At 39.6% G+C, this 14,505-nt stretch overlaps 1 protein-coding gene across 4 annotated transcripts in view; it reads left to right on the top strand.

The window, feature by feature from the left end:
- The window catches only part of PRR16 (proline rich 16), a 235,542-nt gene that overhangs the window by 123,547 nt on the left and 97,490 nt on the right, over positions 1 to 14,505 (top strand). For 2 of the 4 annotated variants that reach the window (XM_073878564.1, XM_025860772.2), the window contains exon 2: positions 6,342 to 7,098. In XM_073878564.1, coding sequence (XP_073734665.1) covers positions 6,393 to 7,097 — 705 coding nt within the window. In that variant the 5' untranslated portion in view covers positions 6,342 to 6,392 and the 3' untranslated portion in view covers position 7,098. Of the gene's footprint in view, positions 1 to 6,341; positions 7,727 to 14,505 lie in introns of those variants that run through there. The other 2 variants (XM_073878562.1, XM_073878563.1) reach the window with 1 other exon arrangement.

The raw sequence follows: 14,505 nt of genomic DNA on the forward strand, positions 1-14,505 counted from the left end.
ATGGACTGAATTTATATTGGCATTAGCAATGTACAGAGTTCCCATTTATCCGCATCATCATTATCAACTGGAATTATCTTACTGTTTTGTTTTGAATCACTATTGAGAATGAAATGCTATTGCATCTGTCTTGTTTGCCCTCCCTTGATTACCCGTGAGACTGAGTGGAAATTAGGCATTCTGCTTGTGTCAGTTACTTTTTTACAACATTTTTCTGATTTTTCATGTGTGTGTACATAAGCTCTAAATTTTGTTTCATTCATTTTTTTAAAGATTTTTGAGAGAGAGAGAGTGAGAGCATGCGAGCGAGAGAGAGAGCACAAGCAGGGGGAGCAGCAAGCAGAGGGAGAAGCACATTCCCCCCTGAGCAGGGAGCCCTATGCAGAACTTGATCCCAAAACCCTGGGATCATGACCTGAGCTGAAGGCAGACGCTTAACCAATGGAGCCACCCAGGCACCCCTGTTTCAGTCATTTTTTTTTTTTTTTGCCTAAATTGGTATTGATAGAAAACTGTTTCGATGAAGAAAAATTTAGGTTAAGTTTTTTGCTTAGTGTTTATGGAGCCGCATCAGGTTTCATTAAGCCATTTGTCCACTGTGTCTTATTTGTGTCGGTTTATATCAATGTCTCAGTGTCCTTTTTTGAATAAATTATTGTAATCTATTTATGTTTGTTATGATTACTAATATATTTGGAATTTTTTTTCTATCTTATTCAGTTTCTTTTCTGTTTACCATGCTCTTTTTTTTTGTTTAGTTTTCTTATTTTCTGCCTTTTTAAAATTTAAAAGTTGCCAAATTTTTCTTACTCACTTTTTAAACTTTATATTATTTTGGAAATTATAAGTTTGTCTATTAATTAATTCAGTAGTGGCCCTAAAATTTTTTCGCATGCATTCTTGACTTAATGAGTCATAATCAGTATCACATCACTACTGATTCCTTACACACACAAAAATACAGTGACCTTAAAATGTTTTAAATCTGATTGTTTCCCAATCAGACATGTCATTTTTCCTAGTATTTTACTTTCACATTTTTCTAATCTCCCCAATTAGTCATTAGTACATTATTGTTTTGTAATCAATGCACATTTTTATTATTTTATAATTTCTTCGCTCATCTATGCTTCTTGTATGCTAGCCCTTTCTTCTGTTTTTTTTTTTTTTACCTCTTTCTGAAATGTCATTTACCAGTACTTTCAGCACTGAGCTGTAAAAAGTACACTCTCCCAGTCTTTATGTCTGACAATGTTGATTTTACCCTCACGTTTACAGAAGAATTCAACTATATTTCCAATTACTTTCTTTTATTATGAACCATATTCCTAAATTTTCTTCAGACTTCTGTTGCTTGTTTGAAAACCTGTCAGCCTAATTTTTGCTGCTCAATACATACTTGGTGCCCCTTGATTTATTGTTGTAAAACTTCTATCATTACTTTTGTAGGAGAAGGAGACATTTCCTCCTTTCCTCCCAGGGTTCTTCTAGCTAGTTGAGGAATTGAATTGACATGGGACAGATTAACAGGAAAAAAAACCCAAAGTTTTATTATGTGTGCATTGAGGTCCAGTAATGAAACTGAGACCCAAACAAATGACCAAGGCAGGCAGTTTTTATCCATTTTAGACAAAGAGAAAATAAATTAGTGAGGAATTGACAGGATAAAGAAAACAGAGGCTTCGAGATTTAACTGGTAAGGAATTCTAAGTAGAATTTGGGCTGAGTTAGTAGATGAGTAAAAAAGTAACAAGGGGGGCACCTGGGTGGCTCAGTCAGTTAAGCGTCTGCCTTCGGCTCAGGTCATGATCCCAGGGTCCTGGGATCGAGCCCCACATCAGTCTCCCTGCTCAGCGGGAAGCCTGCTTCTCCCTCTCCTCCACTCTCGTGCTCTCTCTCACTATCTCTGTCTCTCTCTCTCTCTCTCAAATAAATAAAATATTTTTTTTAAAAAGCAACAGGGTTTGTTTGTATAGTTTTCTTGCTTTAAAATTCCTATCTCTGGTGATAAGGATGCCTTTTTATTCCTTAGTACAGCAAGGGTACTTTTCATACAAAGATTTATTTCTTGCTTTCCAGTGGACACAGGAGGGTCTGAGTGTCCTTCCACCAGCTGGGTCCCGATTAGCTTTAATACAAAATCATTAATATGCCATTTTGGTACCTTTTGGGCATCTATACTTTTCCATGTTCTGTGTTCTCATGACGGTATGTCTGGGTGTGGGTTTGTTTATATTTTCCTGTTTGGAGCTCTGTGTACTTCTCTCATTAGATGATGCTTCCATTCTGAAAAATAGCAAATCAGCATCTCTTTGAACAGTGCTTCTCTCCCTTTGGAACTCTTTTATGTGGCACCTGATCAGCACTTAGCAGGGACTCTCAGAGCCTGGCTGCTGGCGAACTCTCCAGCCTCACCTCTCAGGTGCCCTTCAGCCTAGAGTCTTCTTTATATGGCTCACACTCAGGCCCTCTCTTCTGTCATAGGACCTTTATCAGGCCCTTTCCTGAGTGGCCTTCTGGAATCCTTCCTTTCCTACCATTTAACAGCTGCTCATCCTTCAGGGGAGTTTCACCAACTTTTCTGATGGAGCATTTTTATTCCCCTCTTACAGAATCTCAGTCTGTCATTCGGAGCTCCTGGAAAAGTACTACTTTTACACTTACTTGTTTGAGTATCTAATTCATGCCAGGTCCTTCCACTAGATGCCCTGCTCCATGAGGGCAGTGCAGTTGACCTTTAAAGTCCCCATGTTTGAACCCTGGAGGTCTACTTACATGCAGATTTTTTTTCAATCAATGCAAGACTGCAAGGTACTTTCTCTTCCTTATATTTCCTTGATCACATTTTCTTTAGTTTACTTTGTGGTAAGAGTACAATAGATAATGCTCATAGCATACACAATAGATGTTAATCAACTCTTTCTGTTATCAATGAGGCTTCCAAGTCAACAGTCGGTTAAGTTTTCGGGGTTCAACAAATGCATATCTCTGACTGCACAGTAGAAGCAGTACCCCTAAGCCTTGTGTTGTGCAAGGGTCAACTGTATTTTTCTGTTTTAGTTTTTCATTCTGTTGGCGTTAACAGGCAGGAAACAACAACATGGAGACTAAAACCAGCCAGCAGCTACAGAACTATATGAGAGGCTCAGACAATACTGATTCATCTCTGACTAGCAGCCTCCCTCCCTTCTCAGAGCGAACCAGCTTTCTCTCCTTCCCTGCAGATACTTAATGCGATAGAAGGCTCAGGGTAAAGAGTCTCTCCAGGTTAAATCGTGCACCGTACCTGTGAGCCCGGACTGTCCCCCTATCTCTCACATTCTTTCCATGTCCTCCCGCTTTAATTTCTGAGATGTCTGGGCTAGAGCTGCCGAATGTGCCACCAGCTCTGGATCATTTCTGGATAAATCCCTTTCCCCCTATTTTATTCTAGAATAACTGAGCAGTTGTGACTTTGAAAAGTAACAACTCCAAAACTCAAAGGAGAAAGAACATGCTTTTTGTTCACTCTTAAAACTAAAGAAATAACCTTCAGTGTATTTATTTAACACGTATTTAACGAGCCCCTTTTGAGTGTCATTCACTACCTTAGGACTAGGTCACAGTAGTAAGAACAAACCTGGTCTCTGATCTCACTGAAATTAGAGTCTAGAGAGGAAAGACTATTCCGGTACTCCCACTGCTAACTAAACAATCAAAAAGTATGTGAATGCTTTGAGTGAAAGAAATAAAGTTCCCTGTGAATATTTAACAAATTCACATGACCCACATGGGAAATTGCAGTAGGATAGGGAAGGCTGACATCATGAGGGACTCCTGAGCTAAGATGTTAAGTCAACAAAGAGGGGAAGTCAGAGCATTTCAAAAAGAAAAATCCATATTTGCAAATGTCCTATGGCATGAAGCAGACTGACAATTATGAGGGTCTATAAGAAGACCCAGGAGATTTGAGAACAGAAAAGAAAAGGGAAATTTATTAGAGTTGAGGATGGAGAGTCATTTGAGGAGAGACAGTGATGTGCTGACTGGTACTGGCTAAAAAGGGCCAATTGTTCTATTTTCAGAAATTTTGTGTGTGCCAGCTGCTAAATAACCATTATTAAAACCAAAATATAGAATCACTGAACTCTACTTCTGAAACTAATAAGATACTATATGTTAATTGAATTTAAATAAAATAAAATTTAAAAATGTATCTATATATAAACTCATATTAAATAAATTACATTAAATACAAAGGCTTTCTAATTGTTCTTAGTCATTCTTAATTATTTCACTACATTTTACTATTATTTGTGCCCCTGAGTTTATTTTTGCCCATTCTATTGGCCTGTAGAAGCATTTTCTACTCCTGTGTCAGTGAACATTTCCTCCCAACCTCACATGCAGTGATGTCACATTGACTAACTTGAAATTGATCACAGTGGGAATTTACACCACAAAAATTGGCAACCTTTTTCGAATCAAAACTCCCGTACACCTCTAAAAACCAGTTTTAAACTTATACAAGCACAGCACTGAGGGAAACTATACAAGACCTTGGAGATAGTATTAAGAATTTATCTTTATCACAGGAGAAATGAACAAGGCATTGAAAGGTTTTGAGCACGGAGTCGAGGCCAAGAGCACATTTCTGTTTTAAAAAAAATCACTGACATGACAGAATTGAAAGAGGGAGCAAGGTGATTTTGGGGGGTCCCATATGGTAAATAGTGGTGACTCAGAGGAGGACCAAAGAAATGAAAATGCAGAGAAGTGGGTTTGATATATATATTTAGGAGCTAAAATAGAAGTCTGAGCTCTGGTGACAGTAGCAAGAAGCAATCACTTAAGACCCTCATGAGGAAGAAGTAGAATCTCTACATCCTCCCTACGTTCTGGATGCTTATGTTTTCATTTTGAGCCCAATTCTGCCACCATGTGTCAAAGAGCCAGCCTCACAGTCAACACACTTAGGCCTGAAGAAGGAGAGACAAATCTGCCTATGGAAACGTGAAATGAAAAGACTGTATGTAAATAAACTATTTTAAAAGTGATCCATAACCTTTCCATCTTCATATGTGGGTAATCGTGCATTTATGGCAACCATGAGAATGGTCTCCAAGGTCTCTTGGACCTTGAGGGAGGGTGAATGACCGTGTTCTGATATCCAGCTAATGCTGTGCTTCCTTCCTGCGAGCTGCCTCCAGATGATGCCTGAACAGGACAGAGACTCTTTGTCCCAGATTCTTTCCATCAGTTGCTCTAGCACCCTGACTCCTCAGTGCCATCTTCCTCCTTCACATCCATTCTCCTTCACTTGGGTCGGACCTACATTACATGGTTCTGCCAGACACGTTGGATTCCCTGCCTCTGCTTTGTGTCTGAGGCAGGTCTTGAGATGCTGTGAACTTGGATCCCTCCCCCAAGTGATGGCAGACATCTGCAGTGCAAGTTCTTGGGGCCAAGAGAATTTTCTGCCCCTTTCCCCAAAGTCAGACAGCCGCTGCTTCTCCCCTTTCTCAGAAACAGGGACGGTTGCCATTCCCTTAATACTTAAGTGTTGGGTTTTATGAGGGATGAGGATCTGGGAAGTCACTGGGGTTTTATGCCTGTGTGCCCAGGGGCGGGGGGGACTCATTCATTCCATTCTCTGCCCTGCCCTCAGCCCCCCGCACGACAGGCCCGTGGAACAGAGACATGAGTGAGGATTGATGGCGTTGTGTCTGGGCTCCTGGGGACTCTAAATTGTCATGATAGCACGTATTCCACCTTTAATTATTCATTAAGTTCTAGCTGTTTCCTTTCCTCCCTTTGGAGGAGGCTGTCTGTTCCCTATGGTTTGCCAAAGTTGCGCCAGTCTATGACGTGTCCTTTCTGTACTCAGAGGAGACTTTTCGCAGCTCAGTTCGGTGGGTGTCCTTGTGATTCTCGGTTCTCTGATCATCTCAAGAAAAGTTAGGGTTTTGCAGAGTATCTGGCTTTTCTCATTATTCGTGTTCTCCTGTAGCTTTCTCCAGGCCGACAAGGGAAAGTCGCCGCCGCCTCTTGTTTTAAAAAATCAGTTATGTTTCTGCATCAGGGTCTTATCTTTGGTGGGCTCAGCAGAGCCAGGAATAGAATGTATCCATAAATCTATATTGTGTTCTAGGTACGTGAAATCATTAGGTTATCAAACAGTCGACACGCCTCTGGAGGCTGTTCTGTCAATGCATTGAATGAAAACATTACCCAGCCATGGAATCGACCGCGTCGTAGGAGTTAAGGCTCCCCGAGCAGATTTCTAGCTCAACTGGGAGACGTTTCTCGTGTGTTTGGCTTTGGGTCATTGCTCAACACAGTTACCTTGTCCTTTCCACCAGGTGGTTGACCAGATTGATACCCTGACCTCCGACCTGCAGCTGGAGGATGAGATGACCGACAGCTCCAAAACGGACACCCTGAATAGTAGCTCCAGCGGCACAACAGCCTCCAGCATCGAGAAGATCAAAGTGCAGGCCCACGCACCCCTCATCAAGCCCCCAGCACACCCGTCTGCTATCCTCACCGTCCTGAGAAAGCCAAACCCTCCGCCACCTCCCCCGCGGTTGACCCCTGTGAAGAGTGAAGAGCCCCCGAGAGGGGTGCCAACGGTCAATCCTGTGAAGACGAATGGTACCCTCCTGCGAAATGGAGGCTTTCCCGGGGCACCCAACAAAATTCCAAATGGAGACGTCTGCTGCATACCCGCTAGTACCTTGGACAAGGCTCCCGGACGGCCTCTGAAGCACAGACCTGAAAAAGACAGGTGCCTCCAGGCAGGGCCTCGGGAACGAGTTCGGTTTAATGAAAAAGTACAGTACCATGGCTATTGTCCCGACTGTGACACCCGGTATAACATAAAAAACAGGGAGGTCCATTTACACGGCGAACCTGTCCACCCATCGGAAAAGCTTCCTCACCCAGGCCCCCCCCTCCCTCCTCCACCCCACCTCCCTCCTTTTCCACTGGAAAACGGGGGGCTGGGAATAAGCCACAGTCACAGTTTCCCCCCTCTCAGACCTGCAACTGTGCCTCCTCCCACTGCACCAAAACCACAGAAGACAATCTTGAGGAAATCAACCACTACAACAGTGTGATGTATGCCATTTCCAAAACCTTTTTGTTTTTGTTGTTTTTTTTTTAATTTCTGTGCTATAAACATAAAATAATAAGTAATGAGCACTTTCTACTCAAGCAATAAAAGCCCAAATATATTAATCCTGCATTCAGCAAAGTGGCATAAAAACCACCTGGTAAGTATGCAGTATGTTGTTTATATCCCGGGTATGCGGTGTTTAAACACTTGCATTGTCGGAAACCACAGAACCATGAAAAAGCTGCGCTTATTGTTTCTTTCAACCGACCTATGATAAATGGTGACCTCTAGATTTCAAATGGTTTGATTTACTCTCAGAGATGGGATTAGTTTCATTTATTCACGCCTAACTCATCTATGCATTAATAACATGTCATCCTCGTACCTTTGACCAGACGCTTTTTAGGAAGAAATTTTAATACCGAAGGACTATTTTGTTATTTTTTCTAAAGATGTTTGTCACTAGTTTTACATTAAGAAATGCCAAGAACAATACCAAAAAGTTTTATTTTCTATACTATACAATTATGATTATACGTTCCACTATATCTGTAATGAAAGATTTTTGTCTGTGGAAATATCATATGTCAATAAACAACGGTACCTAATGGCAAAAGCACATGTTCCTCAGAGCGAAAACGAAGCAGTGGTTCATTGAATCCCGTGTTGATATTCATCAAAATGGGTGACTACTCTGAAAGAGTTTGGAAAAGGTTATAGTGAGGCTAGGGCAGCATTTTCTAAATTAAATATCATTATCAGGTCATAAGTAGTACTTACACATTTTCATATTATGTCTTGTGGTACCCCCAAGACCGCATATTGAAGGTCTCATTGACCCAATACATGGCCAAGCCCTTTAGATCCTCCTCACACACAGCATCCCTCCCGGACACACCATAAACCAGGACATTGCAGCAGTGGGATGATTTGCCTCCTTCATCAGCAAGTTCTCTGCCTCCCCAAGGGAATCCCTATTTATAAGAGAATCATAGCGGAAAATAAAGATGTTTCTGGAATAGGATGTTTTTAGTATCAGCCTTAATGCTCTTTTCCCTCAGAGTTGAACTATACCAGGGGTCTTTGTTATTTTATAGAAGGAAGAGAAGAAATCCCTTCCTCCTGACATCTTCTCTTAAGGCTAACTTGCCAGCTTATGTCACTTACCCACCCATGGATCAAGTTCACTTCCCAACTACTGTGATTTGGACTGATTGGATATTTTGCTCTGGAACTAGAAATGAGTTCATCTGTCCTAGAATTATGATGACAGGTGCATACCTGAACAAAAGTTGTCCATTAGGTGGCAAGAGGAGAGGGAATTATCTTTGGAGAAAATTGGTTTATTGTGCAGCTTAATAAAAAAATACTATATTCTTTTGGGCTAATTGGCTTTTGATCTCAAAACTTTTCATTTTTGTTGCTGCAGGGAGGTAGTCCTATTTCTTTGTTGCCTTTTTCAAGCCATATGATGGTAATCTGGAATACTGTTTTTCAACAACTTCCTATTAAAAGATGATAACATACCTTAGGCAGAATGACAGAAAGAAAATAGGCATGACTTTTTGAAAGAACAATTAAATGAGTGAAAAAATAGAGGATGTCATGTTACAAATTTACTCAGCATGATTTTCGTTCCTGTGTGTGTTGGCCATGAAGGTAACGCAAGCACAGTAAATCCCTTTTTTTTCCCACAGAGTTACAGAACTAACACCAGTAATAAAGAAAAGCCATAATCTAAAATATATTAATCATGTGATAAGTATGTTTAATAAATCTGACCCAAGTAAACACAGAATTGACTTCCCAAATACCAAACTGATATATTCTTAACTTTTTCATGCCTTCATTTAGACTTGATATAAATAAACCCAAGCTTTCATCATTTTCTAGATTTTAATAATTACTTTCTTTCAAATGTGCAGCCAGTGTTAGACCATATGGTATTATAAACAGTCTTTGAAGACACGCAGCTTTCTCCCTTCAGCTCATCCTCCTTTTGCAGCCAGTTACCGTGACCTAATAATTAGCTTTTCATTTGAAATTTTGACCCCTGTCAATGTCTGGGAGCCATTCTGGATCTCAAGTTAAGAGCTTCCTGGCAACCACAGATCATTCACAGAGCAGATAACTGCAATGAAGTGGATTGAATAAGCTAATTCAAGCTGATGGAAGAAAGACATTGAGCCAGGTGCTTAGCCACAACCTGTGAGGCTCAAACTCATCTCTCTTTCTCGAAGTAGAGACAAAGGTACCCCATGAACAACCATCTTTTTAAGTGTGATTGTTGACATTGCCAAAATGGCAATACCATCTCTCATTCAACACATTTACAAGTAACTTTTGGCCTAGAAGACCAAGTTAAAGCCCAGCCTAAAAGAGTTAAGAGGTATTGAACTTTTCTTATTACAGTTTATTAAATCAGGATTAAATGTTAGATTATATCAGTGTTGGGACTTTCTTTTGAGTACATTTATTTCTTATGTTATTTCATTTTTTTCTTCCATTAAGGTTTGGAATATATTGGGCCAATAGGGTTTGTTTTGTTTTGTTTTGTTTTTCCCCAATGGATCACTTTGAAACATTCACCAGAACTTATGTCTTTAAATATACATAAACTTGTAAAACAGGGAAAGCAACTAACACATCATAATAAACTTAAAGTGTCGTAAGTGGCCTTGCCATTTCTGTCATCAGCCAACATGGCTTTCAAAATTTAAATTCTCTAGTGTAGCCTCTGCACATCATCCATTAAGTCATCATAAAACGTGGCAAATAGTTGCTCTTCGCGAAGATCCCAAAGCAGAACTGCTTTCTGCAAACCCTTCAGGGCAGTTCTTTTTCCCAGTGTGCATTTGAAGACTTGTATTCCCACACAGAATATGTACCCCTGAGTTAGCCTCCATCCTGTCTGGAAGGTGATGTTCCTACAAAATGTCCAAGGGTAATGCTGCTTATGGCAACATTCATTCAGAGTGAAAGGTAGAACATGGATTTTTTTTTAAAGTAGCATCTATTAATTAAATTGGAAAAGGAAAGGGTTTCACTTGCTAGTTTAAACAATAATGATCTCATTTGGGGGATGGGAGGTTATTGTATCCTCATCTGATGAAAGGCGAAAAGAAAATAAAAATTGCCCAAAGTTCTCTTCCATCCCCCAGTAGTTATGGCAGTTATAGAAGAAGATAAAACTACATTTTTTTAGGTCACGCTTAAACTAAATTTAAAATATCTGCTCAAAAATACAGAGCATGTAAGAAGAGAAATTTCCCACTCTTCCAATTTGTTATTATTATATTCATACCTTCCTTCATTAGCTTAACATTATTCTAGAAAAAATATTAGTTGTATTAACTGAAGTGGTTTAATTAACCTAAAAATTCTTGTGTTTGAATTATGCCTGCATCTAATTATTTAATGAATAAAGGAATAGGGCGCTGTATTATATGACTTTCTTTGGGCAGATCAGTAGTTGCTTTTAGCATTACCAAGAGCGGCAGCTACACACTGTCTCTGAAACTCTGCAAGACCTTTCATCTACAGATTCTAATTGTATAGTTCTTTTTGGATGCTCCATAAAGAAAAGCCTGAGTAGCTTCACGTGTTGCACTGGGAGTGATACAATCAAGTCTTTGAATCACTGTCTTGACTGAACTTTTTCCATGGAATATATGCAATAATGCAGTGTCGAGTCTTCTAATTGTCCCAATTCAGTTTCTTTCTCCTGATTCACTGTTGGTAGCACATTTTGCTCTAATGTACACTCAAATTTGTGGCAGAAGATTGCAGTGTAATGTACTTTGGTACGTACTGAGGACTTCTAAGTGAGGAAATGATTTATGAGCAATAAAGTTGCGTTAAAAACCCGCATCACATAATTAGATAAAATGCACAGAATCTGACAATTACTAGACACTATCACCAAATCACATGACGTCTTCCGAGTCAATCTGTATTTAAATGTTTAGGCTAAACATTTGGGAGTTTTAGAATTGTTCAAGTTGCCTGATTCTGAAATAATGGCAGATGTGATACCCATTAGGGCACACGGTGTTGAACATAAAACTGCAGTTAGCCACGTCATCCTGGAGCAGCAATTATGTAGGATGTCATTTTCTGTGAAACCCTTGGATCTATCATTCTGGTCTTTTGGGGAAAAACTAAAGTGGAACATAAGGAAGCTCTGCAAATAACCCTCTCTGTAAAATGTAGTTAAATCAACATGGGGTATAGACTTGTGTAAGGACCACGGGAAAACAGGAAATACTGCTTATCATTTTGACTTCTAGATTGATCAAAGAGAGGTAAGCTACTAGTCCTGTTCTCTGAAACTGCATACATTAGAGTTTCTCTAAGTTCTCCTACGAATGTATAAAACAGATGACATTACCCTGATCTACAAGTGAAGGGATCCAGGACCTCAGTTTAAGTATTTTGCCAAAATCAACCCCTTCGTAAGTGACTGAGCTGGCTTTTCATGCCAGTTTGACTCCCCATAATTTTCCCCCGTAACATCACTATTTAATTATGTTCTTCATAGCCCTGAACTTTGCAAATCTTTCTTTTATTCTGAGTAGTTATTTTGACGCTTGAAAGGGGTTACCTAATCTTATTTTGACATTCTTAATATGTTTGATCTTTGCAGAATATAAAAGGGATTTCAGGCAATTTAGGAACCATCTAAAATGAATGAGCTGCTGAATAATGCCAGCCTCATTTTTTTGTGGATTATATCAGCAGCTTCACCTTTCAGGTTTTTTTTCTGTAAGTTCAGAGGCTGTCTATTATTTTGGTTTCTTTGCCTAAGAGGTTCTGATTTCATAGTACTAATGCCATTTGACCCTGAATGTGTCACTTTCATTACTGGTATTTCATTTGTGAATTTCATCTATTTAATACTGACCCCTAAGCTAAAAATAGCAATTGATGCATTCTGTGGGAACCACTAGAGGACCAGTGCATTAGAGCTCTCTGTAATAAAAGACTTTCCATCCTTTTGTTACTAGACTATAGATACGCTTTTCCACTGTTTGATAACGTAGTTGTCAATTCTTCTAACCACCAAAGGGAATTTTGGACCAGCTAAATAAAACAACCATGGACCCTGGGGTGGTTTAGGGTTGATATTGACAGGATATGTGATATCTAACCCTTGTCAAGGACTTACTTTATGCCAAACATTCTTCTATGTGTTTTATATGTATTCTTTTCCCCTCATTAACACCATTTTTCCCTCGTAGCAACCCAGTATCTTAGACACTGTTATTATCTACATTTTGCAAATGAAACTAATAGGGCACCAGAGTGGGGCTGCCCAAGATGGTAGAGTCAAGAAGTGGCCAAGCCAGAATTGTAAGGTAGGCACTTAGCACCCATGGCCCAATTCTTCACCACCTTTCAGAACTGCCTGGAGCATAGCCCCTGCATTGTGCATGGGTCACCTGTGCTGCTGAAGGTCACCATGTCACTGGAACTAGTCTGAAGCTGTCAAAAGGTAGACCATGAGAAAGAAAAAGTGCATTTCTGTGTAAGTCAAGATAGTCTAGGCCATGCTGTGGGAGCAAACAAATTCAGTATCTCAGAGGGACCTGAGTTATTTCTTGTTCACTCTAAGTTCATCCTGAGTCCGGGAGACTGCCCAGGCCGTCCTTCAGCAATACGGGATGCACTGGTGGTGTAGAACCACCGTCTGGTCAGCAGGACGCGGCTACTAGGGAGTCTTAGCTGTGTGTTTACCTAGCCCCTGTACACGTCATTGGCCAAGTCCCCATATGCCCGAGAAAGGGAAAGAGATCTGCATATCCGTGGGTACAAGTCGTGCCTATCACCATTTCTAAGGGGTAATTTTTTGGTGTGTGTATAATTTGAATATATTATAGATTATTATAGACACCACCTTTCCTTTCCTTTTCATATTACTTGATGTTCATTTAATCTCAACATAAATCAGGATGACATCTGATTTTAAACAAAGATGGAGAGAAAAGAAGTGCACTTAACAACAGCCCTGCTAAAAACTTAGTGGAGGGAATTGGCAACATTTACTAAGATGAGAGAGAAGTTCTGTTGCATCCTTCAGCTACCATATTTGCACTCTATCTGAGGATACTCACTAACTTACATTCTGTAGTTGAGCATTTTAGATCACATACTGAATTTTCAGTAGTCAAATTTCCAAAGATCTGTTTTATTAAATTAGGTTGCTATATGAATAATTATCCTTGTAAGAATAGATGAACCTAATTTGAAGACACTTAGTCATCCAGAATAGTCCAAAGAAATATGAAACTCTACTACAGAAATTCAGGTCATTGATGATATAAATTATGACGTGTATTTATAATATTCATTTAGGCCGCAGTGTATTAGGATAAAAATGTAAACTTGAAAGTAGAAGGTCTGGATTTGAGTCTCAGTTTTCCCAATTCCCAAGTGGTCCGGGTCAAATTGCAAAACCGGGTCTGAGGCTTGCTTTCAAATGAAGATAATGGTGCCCCTCTTTTCTACCTCAGAGGGCTCTTGAATCATTATCCCCCTCCCTTTGTATATTCTGGGCTCACCCAGTCCTGTTTTTACTTGTCAGGGGCAAGGACAGTAATATCAACAGAAGGATGCTGCCATTTTTGCACAAACCCCAAATGAACTTCTAAGACATCAGGACCATACGCTTAAGCTCTTTTGTAGGCAGCGAGGCTGAAAGGTAAAATAGACAGACCCCCACAGACAGGCGACTTCAGGATGCAACAAGCTACTGGATAGGCACAATCACCAAACTATTCCACCTCATTCTTTGCATATGTCATTTATTTGTCCCAATTCCAACTGCTTCTTAATTCATGTCTCTCTTGAGGTCCCCAAAATAGAAATGATGTGCATTTCCCTTGCTTTCTTTTGTCTATTCCTTCACATGGTCTTAGATCTCTACTTATTACCCACATTGCCCCTTTCACACATTTTATTTCTGCTAGAGTCACATAGACACACTTGACCATCCCCCACTACTTCCCAATTCCCTAATATCTTTCTCTGTTTCTGCTCTAAAGGGTCCTATCTTCCAACATATTGTCATAAGGCCCTAATAATTTAAAGAATATGAAAGTACTTTATGAACAGTAAAACCTCAAACAAATGCCTGTCATTGTTACCATTTTGTGATACTTTTTATCAAATTCCTCTGCTCCTTGTTAATCAGGTAGATTGATTTGTATTTGCCTAAATTCATGCTAATGATATTTTATTCACATCATTTATAAAGTAATTATTTTACTTACATGTTTTTATGCTTATTATGATCAAGGAAACTAATGATTTTCTTAGAACCTTGCCAGTTCATATGTAGAAGTCTCATTTTTGATTTATTAAATTTTATGAATTAGCAAGTCAGAAAATGAACATTATGGAAATCCTAG

This window comes from Callorhinus ursinus, unplaced genomic scaffold (genome assembly GCF_003265705.2).
Source record: "Callorhinus ursinus isolate GAN/ISIS: 27379988/994484 unplaced genomic scaffold, GSC_fseal_2.0 scaffold30, whole genome shotgun sequence".
Taxonomy (NCBI): domain Eukaryota; kingdom Metazoa; phylum Chordata; class Mammalia; order Carnivora; family Otariidae; genus Callorhinus; species Callorhinus ursinus.